The sequence below is a fragment of the Lycorma delicatula genome, chromosome 13 (genome assembly GCF_047948215.1).
Source record: "Lycorma delicatula isolate Av1 chromosome 13, ASM4794821v1, whole genome shotgun sequence".
Taxonomy (NCBI): domain Eukaryota; kingdom Metazoa; phylum Arthropoda; class Insecta; order Hemiptera; family Fulgoridae; genus Lycorma; species Lycorma delicatula.
Window position 1 is genome coordinate 46,109,852 of NC_134467.1, and position 18,513 is coordinate 46,128,364.

An 18,513-nucleotide genomic window follows, 5' to 3' on the forward strand; every position below is an offset into this window, starting at 1 on the left:
GAGCAGGAATTGAATTTTTAACATTCAATGTCATCTAAAAATCGTTTTTTAGTAGTGAAACTGATTTTCTAATACTGTAAGCAGGCAATTAAAACTTGTTCATCGGAAATTGATAAAGTGAATATTGAGGATAAATTTAGCATCGACAAGCATCTGAGATTCCAAACATGTGTCATGGCTAACTTACTCAAAGCTTGGTAGACATCTTAGATGTGTGTCGTGTTCGACAATCCAGAGGTAAAAATTCTGCAACACGATTTTCAATGAAAAAGCTATAACTTGCCAGTGTAGTCAGAAAAATCATGCATAACACATTGTCAGCTTTTTTTTATTAAAGTGTTTTTGTCGTGCAATGTAATATAATTATATTAAATTTGTGTTTTATTATAACTGAATGTGCACATTCATTGTACATCTTATGGTTTATATAATATATATATATATATTTTATTTACGAGTTTACTATTTATTTAAAATGTTTATTTACAAGTTTACATAAATTTAAAAGTTTTCTTATATTTTACAGTAATTTTTTCATAGTAGATTTTTTTTAACAGCATTTAATTGAAAAAAAGCCAAGAAAATCCACAACTAGGTTGACATAAATTGAGTCTGATGAAAAGTGGGAAGAATTAATTCATTCTCCTGAAAATGAAAATAAAAACAGACCTCTTCAGGATAAGTTATTCATATGGATATTATGGTTGAAGAACAGAAGACAAAGTTCAAAAATACAAATAATAAATACCAGTATGAAAAATGAGTCAGAGAAAATTTTAAATCCAGAAAAAAATACATTGTAGTTTACAGAAAATATAGCTACATCTAAACTTAATAACTATTTAACAAAAGAAGATGACTGAAAACCTTTCATTCAAGTAATTTGAAAATAATTTAAACTTAACCAGATTGATTGCTGGCGACAGAAAAAAATTTCACAAAAATGCGATTACACTAAAGTCAATTTAAAAATCCAAATTGTTACTTCATAAAACCAGAGCTGGAAAATTACAAAAAAAATATTATAAATTAAGTAAGTACTCAAAACTTAATGTCCAAATCACTTCAGTTGAAGTCAGAATCTAAGACCCAAAATGACAAACTTTTGTAACATTTCACTTTACAATATAACTGGAAAATTATTAAAAAAATATTATAAACTATGTAAATCCTCAAAATTTAAAGATCTAAATCACCTCAGATGAAGTCAGAATCAAAGACCCGAGATGACAAGCTTACACAACATTTCACTTTACAGTGTAGAGCCGCAAAATTTTCTAAGAAAAGAAAATGAAATTCTTTTCTCCAGTTACTGCAGAATAAACACAATGAAGCTGTAAAGAAACGTAAGATGAAATTCGAAGAGCTTTACAACAAAGCAGACATGAACTACAAAATATATGTAAAGGCTGTAAAAAATACAGAGAAAGTCATATAAAAAAGAGAAGTTTACTTCGAGAATAGATTACAACAGATTAAAGCTAAATGAAAACTTATAAACAAGAACACTATTAATGAATTCAAAATATCAATACTAATTAACAAGAAGAAATCGAAAAGTAAAGGAAAAAAGAAAATAAATGATAATATTTTACTAACTGAAAACGACCATCTTCAATTAAAACATAAATTACAAAATTTGGCTATCTTTATTCTGAGCCAGAATGGGGAAAATACTCTCACTGATTTACAAGACAATGAATATAACGAAACAACCTTTGAAGGACTAAATGAACTGTTAAATATTAATGACTGAGAAAAGCAGGATTCCAAATATTTTCTTCAACGTATCCTAATAAATATAAAAATAAATTTTTCACAGGATAATTCATTAAAAACAAAAAAAGAAGGATCTGCTATTTTCTAACGTCTTTTGGTAACGACAACATAAATGCAAAACTACTATAAATATTTTTTCTTTTAAAGTGGAGTACATAAAATTAAATGATTAATATTGACTGTAAGTAGATTTTCAAGAAGCACATACTGTATTTTTGTAATAATTTTATATAATGAACTAATATTGATTTGTATAAACAATAACATTTTTACTTAATTTTTTTAATGTATTATCCAAGCACTTTCAGAGCCATTTTTCCATCATCAGAAATTATATAAAATTAAGAATTTGTAAACGCGCATATAGTGTTTTATGTATGATTACAGCTAAAATTAAAATTGTTATTCATAAAAATCTGTCATCAATAATTAAGATAAGTTGTACAGTATTTTGGGACTAACAATGATGCTAACAGTGTTTTGGAACTATAAAGGCTCAATTTATTAAAACTATTTGGAAAAATTTTATAAAATTTATAATTAATACATTATGACAGGCCAAAAAGTGGATGTGAAACCCTCAATAAAGAAGAAACATCCTGTTCTCTCAAAAATTGTATTCTTCTACATGGTAATGCTTGTGTCCAAACCTCTCAAACAGAGAAGCTACTCAGAACTAAGATCTGAGGTGTTATCACATTCGCCTTACAGATACAATCTCATTTTTTTTTTGGTCTTCTGGAGTTTTTACGTGGCAACAATGAATGGATCAAGTACATAGTAAAAGAGAATGGTTCAGATATCGAGGGGAACAACTCTTTACTGCGGGAATAAGAAAAGTTATAGCCAAATGGGACAAGTGCTTAAATGTAACCTGCCAGGTTGGTCTAGTGATGAACACGTCTTCCCAAATCAGCTGAGTTGGAAGTCAAGAGTTCAGCTTTCAAGTCCTAGTATAGTCGGTTATTTTTATATGGATTTGAATACTAGATTGCGGATACTGGTGTTCTTTGGTGATTGGGTTTCAATTAACCACACATCTCAGGAACGGTTGAAGTGAGACTGTACAAGACTACACTTCATTTACATCATACATATCATCCTCACTCATCCTCTGAAGTAATACCTGAACGGTAATTCCCGGAGGCTAAACAGTAAAAACAAAGAAAAGTCCCTAAATGTAGCCAGGGATTATGTCTAAAAGTGGCATTATTTTCATTGTCATTAATTAATAATAATATTTCTAGTCATTTATGTCTTAAATTATTGTACAATCCTTGTATTTTATTTTTTGTTATTGAAAACATAGACTATGTGTTCTTATGGTCAAACTTGTTAAGTTTGAATACAACACTTTAAAACCAGATGTTTTACAACATAAATTTTATATGTATTTATTTATAGTTGTTACTCAACTAAATTACATTAATTAAATATTGTTAAAGATTCATTTTGTTCAAAATTGCATAATTAATTGCAAAATTAGGTCTTTTTTTTATATTAGTTTTATGTTGCTAACAAACTATTACATATATGATGGCTTTAAAGTATTAACCAAATTAATTTAATGTTAGCAGAGATTTGTTTATTTAGGCTGCATACAAAAGATGCATAATAGTGTAAATATCCAGATTACCACAGAGACCCCAAAAAAAGTTCTATATCCAAGCCTAAAGGCACAGAAATACAACATAAAATCTAGTTGATACTGGAAACTTATATCTATTATTATTTTCGTGGTTTATATACAAAGTTTGTAAATAAAGTAATGAGTTTAATTTTTTTGGCAGCAAAAATGGCAGCACTGTAAAGTTACTAGTAAAAATATGGTTATACGAACAGTTGATTTATATTAGGTATTAATATTTTTAGTCTATTGTTGTCACGTGAGATGTAAACAAACTTTTTGTGAAATGAGTTTTTGCTGTGCTTACAAAAATGAGCGATAACCTTGTGCAGTCAAATTTTGTGTTAAACTCTGTGAGAATGCTACTGAAACTTTTTCAAAATTGTAAAGGGCATATGGAGATGATGCTCTGTCATGGGCCCAAGTTTTTAGGTAAAGCATTTTCAGATGGCCGGGAATCAGTTGCAGACGATCCACGCTCTGGAAGACTGTTAACGTCAAAAAGGTACGACAATATTGAGCAAATCAGACTTGATACTTGACAGACAATTAACTGTTAGAATGATTACACAATTGAATTTGAACAATATCACAGTACATCAAATTTTTACAAACGAATTGGACATGAAAAATGTTTGTGCAAAATTGGTCCCAAAAAACCTCACTGTTGAACAGAAAAACAAGAGGGTGGAAGTGTGCCGTTACCTAGGGCAAATTTAAACTGATCCTGATTTTCTAAAAAATGTTATTACTGGTGATGAATCTTGGATATTTGAGTAAGACCCAGAAACAAAACACCAGAGAGCATGGAATGGCACACTTCAAACTCACCACGTTCCAAAAAAGCAAAAATGAGCGACTCAAAGATCAAAACCATGCTAATGTTTTTTTCGATAGTAATGGCATTGTCCATAAGGAGTTTTTGCCTATAGAATGGACTGTAAAACAATATGAGTATGTTTACAGAGAATTTCTTGAAAGACAGTAGAAAAGAGTTGCCCAAGTGAGACCAGTTATCAATGAAAACTGGGTACTGCATCATGACAATGCACCGTGACACACTGGACTCTCAATTAATGAGTTTTTGGTAAAGAAAAAAATTCCTGTAGTTCCTCAACCACCTTATTCACCTGACTTGAGTCCCTGCGACTTTTTCCTGTTTCTGGCTTTAAAAAAAACACCTAAAAGGATATTATTTTGGAAAAGTAGAAAACATAAAAAAACGTAACTGACCATCTGAAGGATATTCTGATTTCTGAGTTCCAACACTGCTATGAAGAGTGGGTAAACGGTTTCAAGCGTTGCATGGCTTCTCAAGGGAACTATTTTCAAGGTGAAGAGTCTATGTATAATTAGTATGTAAATAAAAAGTTTTCCTGAACCAGTCTCATTACTTTATTTACAGACTTTGTACGTTGATTAAAAATGTCATATCAAAGAATTCCTGACATGACGTTTTAATTTAATTGACGTATAACTTAATTTAATTATTGACAACCAACTATTTTGAGAATAATAATTTTAGCTGTAATCATACATATAACACTATATGCACGGATACAAATTCATAGGCTTAAATAATTCCTGGTGATGGAGAAATAACTCTGAAAGCGCTTGGATACTATATTAAAAATATTTTTGGGAAGTGGAAATATTTTGTTTATACTAATTATATTAATACCAATGGTGCCAAATGTTAAGAAAATTAAATCTTAACTAATATTGATCTTTCCAGGATTAGACACCCACTTTAAATTAACAGCGGGCTATTTAATTGTTAAAAAACTATTCTGTTAATTTTCTGAAACATCCACGAAAAATGTTTATTCTTTATCTGTAAATAAAATCCTTTTGTAACTGTAATTTTTTTTTTGTTTTTCATTGTCTACTGCGAGGTCTTATCTACTAAAACATGAATATGCCATTCAAAAATTCATTTAAGTTTTTATTGAGGAAATTTTATAATTATAATTAATTACTATAAATAATTGTTCTTTATAATGTTACGCATTTATTTATAGTCAAATCAATAATTAAAGTCGTTAGTAACTTTAGTGATACATCTTGTTTTATATCACACACACACACACACACACACACACACACACACACACACATAAATGATGTAACATTGTTTTCCCAACATTTTCATAACCTTTTCTAATCGTGAAAATATGGAAAAAATTGTTATAAACATATGTCCTAAAATGTTTCATTTGCGAGTTATGGCTAGTGAAAAATTTCACTGAGTTTTTGACTATCGATGTAATGAGGTCGTACTGAAATTTTTAAGTCATTAACTAAGGAACAAAATTAGTAATTTCTTATGGATTTGGCCTGAAAAAATTGAATAAAATAGGTCTCGGAACTATATCTACAGTAGGTTTTGAGAAATATGGGGTAAAAAAAATCATGTCTTTATGTTTAATTATAGTAACTTTCTTAACTGCGTAATAACGCATAAAACAAAGAAAAGTTAGAAAAATTTGAATTTTATAAAAACGTTTCATTATTTTAATGAGTAAAATAGGTTATGAAAGTACTAGGAAAACTTTGTGTGATTTATGTGATATAAGTGGTTAGTTACCACTTACTCAAAAAATTGAATTGATTCAAGGATATAGTTTGAGGGTACCTCTTCTACCATCATGGAAAGGCCCGAACAAATGCATTCAAGGTTTCATCATTTAAAATACACTGATAACTTATATTCATCAGACACACAATCCATCTTTTCTCCAAACACAGGTGAAGAAAATATTTAGATTATCCCAACAATCTTTTGTTTTAAGCAAATACTGTCGTAATATTTAAATTTTTAATTCAGATTGTAAAACTTATTACAGCGTTCCAACTTACACACAGCCCTAAGGTAGTCCAGATCCAACTTATAATATAACATTTTAATACTGAGAAAATTAAACTTGTCCTTTTTTAAATATATTTTTCAAACAAGATTCAATAAAACAATCAACGCTAAGCATTCAGGTCTTCTTACACATGGCACCCTACATCCCATGCTGTACAATTGTAATTAACAGGAATATACATATATATGGTTCTGGTGCACTTTTGAAACAATGTTAAACTGATTGAAGCTCTATACATCCTGCACGTTCTGGTAGTGGCTGTGTTGTCTTGCCAACAGATGGTAACATATAACAACCTTGGAAGTACACTAGAACTACTTTCTTTTACCTATTAATGCTGTTTAGGCATTTTAGACCCTAACTTTTCTCTTTAAATCCACCAATTTATTAAAACCTGATATACAATATAATCTGTTCTTTGATTTATCAGTCGGCTCTATTCTGACATTTGTCATGCGTTTAAAATTTCAGACACGATTAAATTGGAAATTAGCCAACAATAATCTATTTAAAATGACAGGAAAATAAAGCGTTCTTAAAGCTCTAAAATTAATTTGAAAAAATCTGGTGCTTCACAGAATAATATTATAGAAAGAGTGCAGAGCGGGAATTGATAAAATAATATCTTAACTTTTAAAAAGTATAGAAAGCAGGTAGTCAGAAAACTGTTAAAAACTGGCCAAAGGTTTCTAAATGAAACGGCAATTTCAATGTGAAGCAGGAGTTATTTGTGTAAGATAAATTAGTGCCACAGGTATGCTTATGAAACATATTAGTATTATTAATTTTTATATTATTAACGAGTAAAAAACAGATGTAACATTTTAGAAAATGAGACCGTTTACATAATGGAAAAGTTCAAAGAAAATTACTTAGGGCTGACCTATAAAATGTAGTTCTCCATTTCAGAAAAAATTTAAAGCAAGATAATTAATTGTAACAAACCTCAAACCAATAAATTATATAAATATTCATTACGTATACATTTCTTTAGGAAATTGCTTCTTCATAGATTCCATGTGTTTTTTATACATGTAATGTATATTAATATATACATGCGATTCACCAAACATTTTGAAAGACTGGGCTTTTCAAACAGTTTTCTGAAGGAAGCGCGTAATACATTTAAAGACTTTTAAAAATCATGTCTGATGAAATTAAGGCCATTGTTCTGTATAAAATAATGGTGTCAGCCACTTAAATTCAACACAACAATAAACCCTTCCCATTTGTCTGACTGACTATCGGCTCCATATACACCAGAAAATCAAGGGTTTATTGACTAACTTATGATATTCATAGTTCTTTTTCAAAATGCATTCTTCTTTTACAGGGACAAGCAAGACACAAAACGATAATATACTTCCTCACCCTTAAATCTTCATGCCCCTTACTTTAAAAAATTGTGATATACATACTATCTTCTAAACAAGTAATCTACAGAGAAGGTAGTAAAATTAATTGTATAATTAAGTTTAAATCTTGCCTCTAGTGAAAATTTAAATATAGAGATCCTTGACCATTTCTTTTTCAAGACCTTTAAGGATAAATAAGAATATTTAAAGGTTTAACAAGGTTCAAAAGATGCATTTTCCTGCAACATTCTAGTCTCTTTAATTAAAAAAGTTGATATTCGGCTATAAGGATACCATCCGGTCAAAGCCAAATAAAACTACTAGTACTAGCATATAACTGCAAAATTTTTATTTGCAAATATGCTACATAATAATGTTTTAACGCATATAATACCATTATATTGACAAATTTACGTACCACTGGAAATAAACTAATCAAATCTACAGTAATTATTGATCCTTCTTATAATTTATGGGCAGTGATTAAAATTATCTGAAAAATCATACTTAAACACAGAAAGTAGGTCAATAAAAACGCAGATTTTAGAGAATTGTCTTGTTTACTTTTGTACATTCTTGAACAATACATTCTAAATTTTTTCTTTGAAATACTTTCCTCTCGTCACAACCAATTAAAAAAATAAAAATCACAAATTATACCAAAATATACCCACAACCCGAGTAGGTTGACAGATATCAGTCAATAGTGTTCAACCCCTACAAAAAAACTATCACTGAGTGCATTAAATTTTACGCTTACCTCTTTTTCACTTTGTAATGACATTAACTGTTGTACTCTAATCGGATGCCTATTAAGTAACGCATGCGATAACATATTCAACTGTCTCTGCAAAGATTCAGATTCTTCTACAGTATTAATCGGTGGTGTTCTTGATGTGTCTGAATGATTCGATGATGTAGATATTGACATCGGTCTAACACCCATGTTAACACGAGATGCTGGCGGTTGTGGTGGTGTATTTGAATCTTGAAATGTGCCCGGTAAATTAGATGGAGAATCTAACATAGCTGATGTCGGTGGTCCGTGATATGGCGCTTCACGTGATGAAAATCCAGCTGCCGCTATTTTTAATGCTTTGGATGAACTGTAACAAAATAAGAACGGTATCAAAGATTACAATAATCATTTAACATATTAAAAAAAAAATGTAGCAGTGTTGAATAAAAGTAAAGGATACGTTGTCAAAATAAAAATAAAAAAATGATTGATGATCTTGTTACGTCACACAAGGATTGCATCTACTGCTAAATCAAATGCATGCTTAATAACCTGCAACATTTTTTAATGTTAGAATATTTAAAAAAAATATATAATCATATGAAATAGCATTGATTGAAACAGAAATTAAAGACTCTGTTACAACAGATTAATAAAATTAAACAAAGTGGCCAGCTGTTTGCAGAAAATAATTAGAATACACGAAGTAAATTTTAAAAAAATTTAAAATTTAAAATTTCACAAAACTTAAGCTTTATTATTAATTATTCTGCAGGAAACATAAGTTGGAAACACGGTTTTCTAGTTTTATTAATGTTTTATGAGGCCTGAAGTATTTGGCCATATATTTTTCTTCAACAGTATCTGATGTACTTTTTTTAGCATTGGATGTATCAATTATTGTCCACAGCCACTGTATTAGTAAAAATGTGCTTATCAAATTTTTATTTGTGCACAATGATAATGTTACTGTATGAAGTTCCACCAAAGGTGAAACAATTCATAAAATTAAGCTGCCTCTCAGGAACAGAGCTGTGAGGGGTTATATAGATTATAGAATGGTAGTTAATCAAAAAATGGCTGAAATTCAGTTGAGTGGTTGGTGTACTGGTAGGCAATCAAGTCCAAATTCAAACAAATGTCATTAACAACAAATGTCATTAAAAGTTTAGTAATGGAAATTTGTTAGCTGTTAGTAAAGAAATTACAAATCATGTTGGGATTAGTGATGATTATGTGTATACAATTTTACTAGACGAATTTATGGCAAAGTGCATTTGCTTGAACAGAAAGACTGATGTACTGATGTTGCATAGGATACACAACGTTAAGGTATTAAATTTAAAAAAAGAATTTTGTTAGTTCCAGATTAGTGATCCAAAATCGCATGTTATTGATTGACGACAATGTAAATGTTGCAGTCATGGTAAATTTAGAATTACTTTTAACCGTAAAAATAATAAAACAATAATGATTAAATTGTTTTTTGAGGCTTATTTAATAAAATCAGGTAAAAACATACAATTAAAACAGTTAGACAAAGAATTGATTTTTTGGGTTAGTTGAAATCATTTAAGAATAAAAAATAGTTCATTTAACATCCTTTCAGTTGTGTCCAACCTTCGGCGATTCTACGGACAGGTTTTCTTCATTCGTTTCTGTAATTTACTGCTTTTAGCTGTTTTATGACCATACCTGTGTCAGCTTTGATGGTATCAAGCCAACGAGTCCTTTGGCGGCCAGGTCTACATTTACTACTGACCGTACCAAGCATCATTGATTTTTCTAATAAATTTGACCGCATGACATTTCCGAAGTACGAGAGCTTGGGCTGAAGTATTTTGCCTTCATGAGACACGGCTGGTTTGACCTGCTCTAAAAACGGCTATGTTGGTAATTTTGGCTATCTGTGGTATTCGCAGCATGTATCTCCAGCACTGGCAACTGCTTTATCGAATGCTATCTTCCCTGTTCAGGGTCCAACTTTTACATCCGTAGATTGTTTAGGGGAAAATGACGGCATGGACTAGACCACACTTAGTGCCATGACTAACTAGTGTCTCTATTTTTCCAGTTTCGGTTCACGCTTAACATTGCCTTCCGACCCGATGTTATTCACCATCTGATTTATGGGCTGCCCCCACCATTTCGAGTAATCGTGGATCCAAGAAAGGGGGCAATCATTAATGCATTCGATGTCTTCATTTATGACTATCAATGTCTTTAGGATGTGCTCTGTTCCAGCTAGAAGCGTGGTGTCATCTGTGTAACAGAGATTACTGATGTTGCAATTTCCAATTTTGACTTCAATCTTAAATTATTCTGTGGTTTACCTCCGCATAATTATCTTTGCGTTAATGTTGAAGAGAGAGGGCAATAAGATGCAACCCTGTGTGATTCCTAGGCCAACATTGAACCGATCAGTGTCTCCATATGCTGTTTGAACTGTGGCTTCCTGGTTGGTACATAATCTGTTGGGGTAGTTACGTGCGATGGCACTCCCAGTTAATATCATATTTCATACATAGATGTTGTTAATATCTGCAAAGAAGCAGATATGATAGGGCAGATATGAGTTACTGTATAATTCTGTACTGCTGCTGGCTTTTCGCAGTCACCAGATTTAAAAATGATACGTTATTCGGGAAAATATTCTTCTATAAAACATGTTTATTATTTCTTTCAAAAGTATTGCAATGTAAGGGGAAATAATTTTCAAACATTCATTGCTTTCCGTTTCGTTCTTTGGGGTTAAATAAAAGGAGAACGGGAAATTTATTTCCATATCAGAACAAACATTAGTGGAAGATGCAGGATTATTGATATTTTTGTTTTTTAGGCGTTTTAAATATTGGGATGTATATTTGGTTTTGGCGAGTCCTGTTCTATATTCAGGATTTCATTAATGTATTTATGATGCATACATGATTTATTAGTAAAATATGATTTAAGATGCTTAAATCAAAAGAATATACCTCTTCGTGGGACACACGGTATATGTACGCAATACTAATGAAAACTATATAGTAGAGAAACGAATGCTATCTTATATTTCCAAGAGTATCTAGCATATGGCAGCTGTTTTATATTACATTATTATTATTAAAGTCTTTTAAACTTACTACTGTTTATTATCCTTATTTCCTTCATAACAACTTACAACCTTTTACTTTTGCACACACACTCGCATGTGCGTTTAATGTACGTCTTGATTTAAATGAAATATTTTCTGCAGTTAAATCTTGTAGTAGTAATAATAATAAACAACAAAGTATAATTTTTTTAAATTATTTTAGAAAATGCAAGAAAATTTAAATAGTTCTATCTCTTTAATTTGCAATGTATAAAGTAATAATATATTGTAATATTATATTTCTTGAAATGTTATGTTATGAAAATGAGTTAAGATTTTATTTTACTGCTTTCCGAGTTTAATTTAAATGTAGTTTACCTGGTTTTTATCATTATTATTACTATTATTAAATAGTCATGCAGCTTATTAATTTTATGTAAAAAAAGAAAGCACATCTTTTTAAATATTATAAGTACATATATATAAATATTTTTAAATATTAAATAATTTATAAAAAATTTCAGAAATGATTTTTTCATCACTGCCCAAAAAAGGGTAATGTATTTAGGGTGTATATGTATGTATTTTAATTCCATACTCTCATCTGTCGATCGCCTTCAAAAATTTCTTGAACCGCATGAATGCTTTTGTCTGTAATGCTGGTCTGAGGATGGCGATTGTATTCCTGATTTTCCACTCGTTCTCACCTTTCCTTGAACTCTTTATGCCAGGCCAACACACGAGTTCGTTTGGTCCCCAAACTGTGCAGTCAATCTCCAGAAAATTTCTGTCGCTTGAACTCCTTCATGAGCAGGACATTTTATAATTATGTGTTGCCCAGCAGAGGGGTGCACCTGTTGCTCTGACATCGTGAGCGTTACTGACAAATTTGTTGAGAGTGTGGAATGGCCAGCTCTCTCCACTCCTAATGACCCTAGACAAGCATACTAGCAGCGCGGGTCTAGTCCTATCAACCGTAGACACTCACTCAGCAACAAAAATCCTGTTTATATTTGATTTACCCTTGTATACACGGCGAGGAAAATCCTAAGTAGTTCAATTCCACGCCCTGGCTCTAAGTTTTACCTAAGAAGAATATGCATCCCTACTTTTATGAACTACAGCTGGAAACACAAGAGGAAAAGATAATGCAATTTTAAAGGAATTTTGTAGTACTTCACTGAATAGTTTTATCCTTTTAACCGGCGTTCCCACCAAATGCCTCAAGTTTTTTTTGCTCAAAATTTCTGTTATTCAATGCCCTTTCAAATGATTTGTCACAACCTACTCTTCCCATTAAAAGTTGTTATGTTTCCCTTCCACCTTGGGTGCATGGGGGAGGGATCTCATACAGATATTACATATTTTATAAAAATTTTAATGTTAAATAAATTTTATAGAATTATGTATATATATAATATAGAAGTTCACAGTAATGTTTATTTTAAGCAGTACTAAAGTAATTGAGATAGGCGCTTGAAAAAATTAAGCGCTCTTAAAAAAAAGAAGTGCTACATACTATTATTAAAATTTATTATAAATAATATTACTACACATTATACGTTTCTAATGATTAGTTTTTTAAAGCTACATATCATGCAAAACATATAATACATTCACACAATCTAAAAAAAATTCTAATCTTTCAAATTTAACTATCAGACATAATCATCAAATTTAACTACAAACAATATACATAATTATATACCTGTCATGAACTACATGTCGGCCGCCGGATGACCGTGACTCTGATCTGCAAGCAATACAGGCATACCAACACTCAAAACATAAAAAAAGAGAAAATAAAAATAAAATTAAAATAAAACAAAACAAAAATGCAAACCGCTATATAAAAATGAATAAAGTTTTTTATTTAATAAACTGACTGTGCCACTGATTAGTATCTTCTACTATGTTTGAGATATTTCTATTTATTTATATAATATTAAAAAAAATCTGATTTCATAGGATTTAATGAGGAGGAGCTGTTCTACCTCTGACAATGTCTAGCGACTTTTTTTGTTTGAAATTTTTTATTTAAAATAGTGATGTAAAACTCCGATAATAAATCCACACAGTATATTCATTCCAAAAAAAAAAAAAAAAATATATATATATATAAATAATTTGGAAACAACCATTAGAGAAAAAAAATCATGAATTAATTCTGTAAATATTGATGTTTTTTCTAAATGGGAAAGGCAAGAATAAATAAAGGACCTGTCCTTTGCTAAATTGTAATAAGCAACCCTCACCAGAGGTGCATTTCCCATGCTGGTTGATTATCTTTTCCCTATCCTTTCTGACAAACGCTATAACAATTTGGATCAGTCATCATCTTGGTTCCATTTATGGCACGGCACTTTCTCGTAGCCAGCAAGGTGACACGCTTCTTTATTAGAAATTAGTGAAGTAGCAGCCCTATGTATTTTAGGAACTGTCCAAAGATGATTTTTTATGTGGGTTAAGAGGTAAGTGGAATGTACAAAATAGAATATTTCGTGCAGATAAGATACATTAATTTGTTGCTTTAGACAATCTTTTTCATAATTGTGACACATGAAAAATGTATAAGGAAGAGGACAAATGGGATTCAACAGATATTTACTTCTGTTATAAATACTTTGGTGAAGAGAGTGGGGAAGTTGTTAACTTCTACATCTGAATATCAACGGCAATTCAGAGCAGTCTTGGCAAGCTGATTTGCAATCATATATTTGGCTCGGTGAACAAGACAATGAGAAACTACTTAATTACTCATTCTCCTTAGCAAGAATGTTTTTCATTTTTGGGAGTAACTTTTCTTATCAGGTCACTTTCAACCACTACCGTTTATGGTCCTTAATGTACAAGCAAATATTTGTATATGCTACGAAATTGTGGTGGTACGTGAGAGTTTTCAACTGAAGGAAATCTAAATTGCGCTTCAGGTGGGCTCTTTAAGACTACAAGAAAAAAAACTTGTATATCAAAAATTGGAAATTCAAAATTGTGGATCAATAAATGCTTCCATCCTGGGTAAAAATAGCTTGATCTTACAAGAAATTACAGGCTGCTTTGAGGAATCTGAGGAACTCAATTGAATTTGTTTGTCTCATTTCTTTAACCTGCTGTGGGCATCATTAATTCCTGGGAGTGTTCTGTAGTTTTTAAAAGATGTGTAGCGAGTCTAATAGTTATCATTTATCTGTATTTGTGCGATTTAATGAGGAGGAACTGCTCAGCCTATGACAGGCCATTAAAAAGCCAGATTTAGTTTAACCTTAACCCCAAATTACACATATATATTAATGGGATCAATACTTGTAACCATCTTGATAAATTACTGTTTGTTTCTTCAAGTATATAGAGAAATATCAATTTTATATATGCTCTTAGTTCAAATTAATTCAAATCAATTAATTTCCATGGCTTTCTAAACGGTACATACTGCTTAACTAATGTGGTATCACTGTGATGATTATGGGATTGAATTACCTATGTCATAAATTATGCAAATTTTAAAATTTACAAAATCAAAATGACTGTATGAGACTATTCTCAATGAACTGAGGAGATAATGAATACCTATACTGCTTTTAGTAACAATCATTATTTTGTTTTTACTTTCCTGTCTACATAGCGCTATAGCAGAGCTACAGTTCGAGAAGGAAGTATTCCAATCTGTCAAATTTGGGCATAAGCGGTTTTCACTAGATCTTGATGTTTTGACACCTAAGGAAACCAAAAAACTGGATAAGAAATTTTCCCGATGTTACTGTTCGTATGTATGTGTTCAGTGTCGCACTCTAAATCACCTTATATCTCCAGAACTACTGGACTAATTTTGACAAAACATGGTCAGATTGTTTCTACATATTGGGCACTGATACCATTCGATTTTCAACCTAAAACGTCGACAGGGTGAGGCTATAGAGTAGGGTCACCCTCAGTATCTTGAGATTTCACCTATATTTTTCTTAGGCACTTTATTAACGATTACAAAATAACAATAATTGCAAAAATGTTTGATGTGAAACGTTTTTAAAAATCTCACCAAAACATACAGGTACCAGAACAGAAATTTGTAGAGTAATGAAAAGGTCTATATCGTCCTGCCTTAACTCCTTAACTATTAGTTTCAGAGACATAAATATAGTGTCATTTTATAACTTACACAGTCAGCTCAGTGATACGACTGAGTTTGCGTCACTGTGGAGCGAGTTGGCGGCACAGCGTAGATTGACCAAAACTGGCGCTCTCTATCATTTCCATTCAGTGTAGCTCAAGACTTAAGACGTGATAGTACAGTGATTCGTGTGTTTGTGTTTAGAGTTTGTAAGAATAGATTGATTTAAGTAGTAATAAGTGTATTTTAGACAATATTTACGTGTAAAAAAGTATAAAAATTCAATATGTCACCCTCAGTCCGTGCAAATATAAATTACACAAACTGTTGGATAGGGAAGGTTATGGGCCATGCATAGGTACCCCAAAGTCCAGTGCCGAGCAAGCGAGACTGTTTCGGGAGTGTCGCAAAGCTGGCACGTCATGCTCAGTGAATGACAGACAGCACGAGCACCTCTGCTTCTACTGCCGCTTATTATGCCTTACGTCTCTTACTTCTTATATTACAGACCAATGTCGAACAAAATTGTCATTGAATATTGGTTGAAATAAATATCATGTACCATTTAGTGTAAGTTTTATGTCAAAATTAAATTTAATACAAGTCAATGGCTCGTTTTTATTTCAATCCAATACACTAAAAGTGACTCTCTGACATATAGACAGATCAATTTATCTGTAGAGTTGGCCAAATGAAGGTAACTAAACATTTTTCAACGGAGACTTTCAGTTTTGTTTTAAAAAAAATATGACAGGGGCTCTTTCATTTAACTCTAGAGATAAGTTTGTCATTCTGTAGCTCGAAAGAACTTAATCCAAGGTTTGTAATGATTCATGTTAAACCAACGGCTGTGCGCCCTGATACAGCCCCACCTTTTTTATTTTGCAAAAGCGCACCCCCATCCCAAAAAATGTTTTAAACTAATGGCAAAGTGGGTATACTGTATCAATAGAATCACTTGACACAAGGGGCACTAGAGTAGCAGTGACATACATCTGTTGTAGTTTGCTATGTTGTGACATCATAGGTGAACATTCGAATTAAATAAATGAATAACATTTAAAGTGTAAAAGTGACTCTCTCCTGCGTGACAGGATAGTCCTATGTTGTCAGCCTTTTTTTTATTAACGTCAATTTTTTTGTGTGCATTTTTATGGTAATTTAAAAAAAATTATTTTGTACAATTCATATTTATTCTGTTTGACATTTAAATCTTATACAATGTTATTCACTGAAACCCTGTGAAAACATTAAATTTACTGTCGGCAAATTTATGAAACAAATAATTATATTAAATTTAGATAAACCTTTCAATTACTATTAAGAAAATGATGTGTAGATTAGTTGCTAGGGAGGAATAAGTAAAGAGTGACACAATAAGTCAATGTAAGAAGGTATTCTATGTTAGAATATACAAAAAGCAAGTCAGCATGACAGTTCAATAATGATCCTAAGCAGAAACTGCAGAAGGATCAAAAGCTCTGTACAATGATAGTGTGAAATGATATTTCACATGCTGCCTGTAAACAGCTCTTCAGCTGGTAAAGTACAGGACCAAGTAAACATACTGTTAAATGATTCTAATATGAATTAGTTCTCTCGACAAATTCATCCGAGCATATAACTTGCCACAAACAATTTAGTGAAATCGTGATTGAAAACTTAAAAATGTACACAAACTTAAACCAAAGAAAGATTTCAGTGTTATAAGCAACTTTTCATTTTCAGGGGTCACTGTCAACTAGTTACCTACGTACTATGCATCACTACAATATCTGATTATGGGGCATCAAAAATCAATGTGTATTTACTTAGCTAGTTTTAAAAAAATAAGTTAATATGCTTTCTGCTGTTTTAATTACCATACAAAAACAAATTTTCTTTGCCTTATAGTTACAGGAATAATGGACATGAATACACCTGAAAACTGGCTGATACCAGTTTAGCCAGTTTCATTAAGAAAGGGACGATTACACTGACCAACAACAACTCTGCTGCATTACAAGAATGAAACGTGATGGTACATCAGATGAAAAGTTGTGACACTGGATAGGGTAAAAAGATTATGATAATGAAGTGGTGTCCATTTAAATCACCTGATTAATACCATACTATAAGATAGACCTTTGTGACATTCGTATACAAGCAATAGATGAAAGCGAGTACTGTCAAAATATTTGTAAACTTGGATAATATATACAATTTCAGTGGTCAACCTTCATTTAAATATAACACAACATTGAATTTGTTTTATAATTTAATAGCAATTACTTTTAAAATGCTTTATCAGTTTATTATATGTATTTTCCTAATATAAAATTAGGAAAATATTACCGAAGCAAATTTTAATGTCTAAATGAGCCATGAAAAATTTTTATAAAAGGTCAAAATATCTATAACACTTATTTCTTTTTTATTTTACACATATCTAAAGATACAACAACCACATTCAAACAAAAAACATTCCGTAACTATAATTGATATGACATGCTCTTGATATATAAAAAATTTGTTCACAATATATATAAACAAGGTGCGGCTGAAATGTAAAGTACACTGGAAAATAATGTTGCACAAAGCGACAGGAGCTACCTATCTTTTCATTTCATTTCCCTAATACTAATATTCTATCTAAACTCACTGACCCACACATTCTATGTCAACTTGTTTGAAACATCGTACAGCGGTTGAATTTTTAATAGTGGAAAAAGTGAACACTAGTGACATTCATTATGTCTAAAGGCTGTTTACAATGTTGAAACTTAAAAACGAGGATGAACTTCGCAGTGGTAAACCAGTTTCTGTGATGAATAAAAAAGCACCAAAAGGAGGTAGATAAATAGATTAAAAATGACTGTCGTATCACACAACAATGCATCGCCACCTAGATAGGCATATTGAAAGAGCGAGTAGGTCATGTTATTGCACAACTGAGTAATTGTAAAATTGTCACAGCAAATGT

At 31.2% G+C, this 18,513-nt stretch overlaps 1 protein-coding gene across 9 annotated transcripts in view; it reads right to left on the bottom strand.

Moving 5' to 3' along the window:
• The window catches only part of Cdk12 (Cyclin-dependent kinase 12), a 137,225-nt gene that overhangs the window by 16,598 nt on the left and 102,114 nt on the right, over positions 1–18,513 (bottom strand). For 6 of the 9 annotated variants that reach the window (XR_012758766.1, XM_075381780.1, XM_075381779.1 and 3 more), the window contains 2 exons: positions 13,152–13,196; positions 8,392–8,737 (listed from right to left, as the gene is read on the bottom strand). Coding sequence is in view for 8 of the 9 variants with exons in the window: in XM_075381780.1 (XP_075237895.1) it covers positions 8,392–8,737; positions 13,152–13,196 (391 nt within the window). In the remaining variant the exon portion in view is untranslated. Of the gene's footprint in view, positions 1–11; positions 247–499; positions 646–8,391; positions 8,738–13,151; positions 13,223–18,513 lie in introns of those variants that run through there. The other 3 variants (XM_075381782.1, XM_075381783.1, XM_075381786.1) reach the window with 3 other exon arrangements.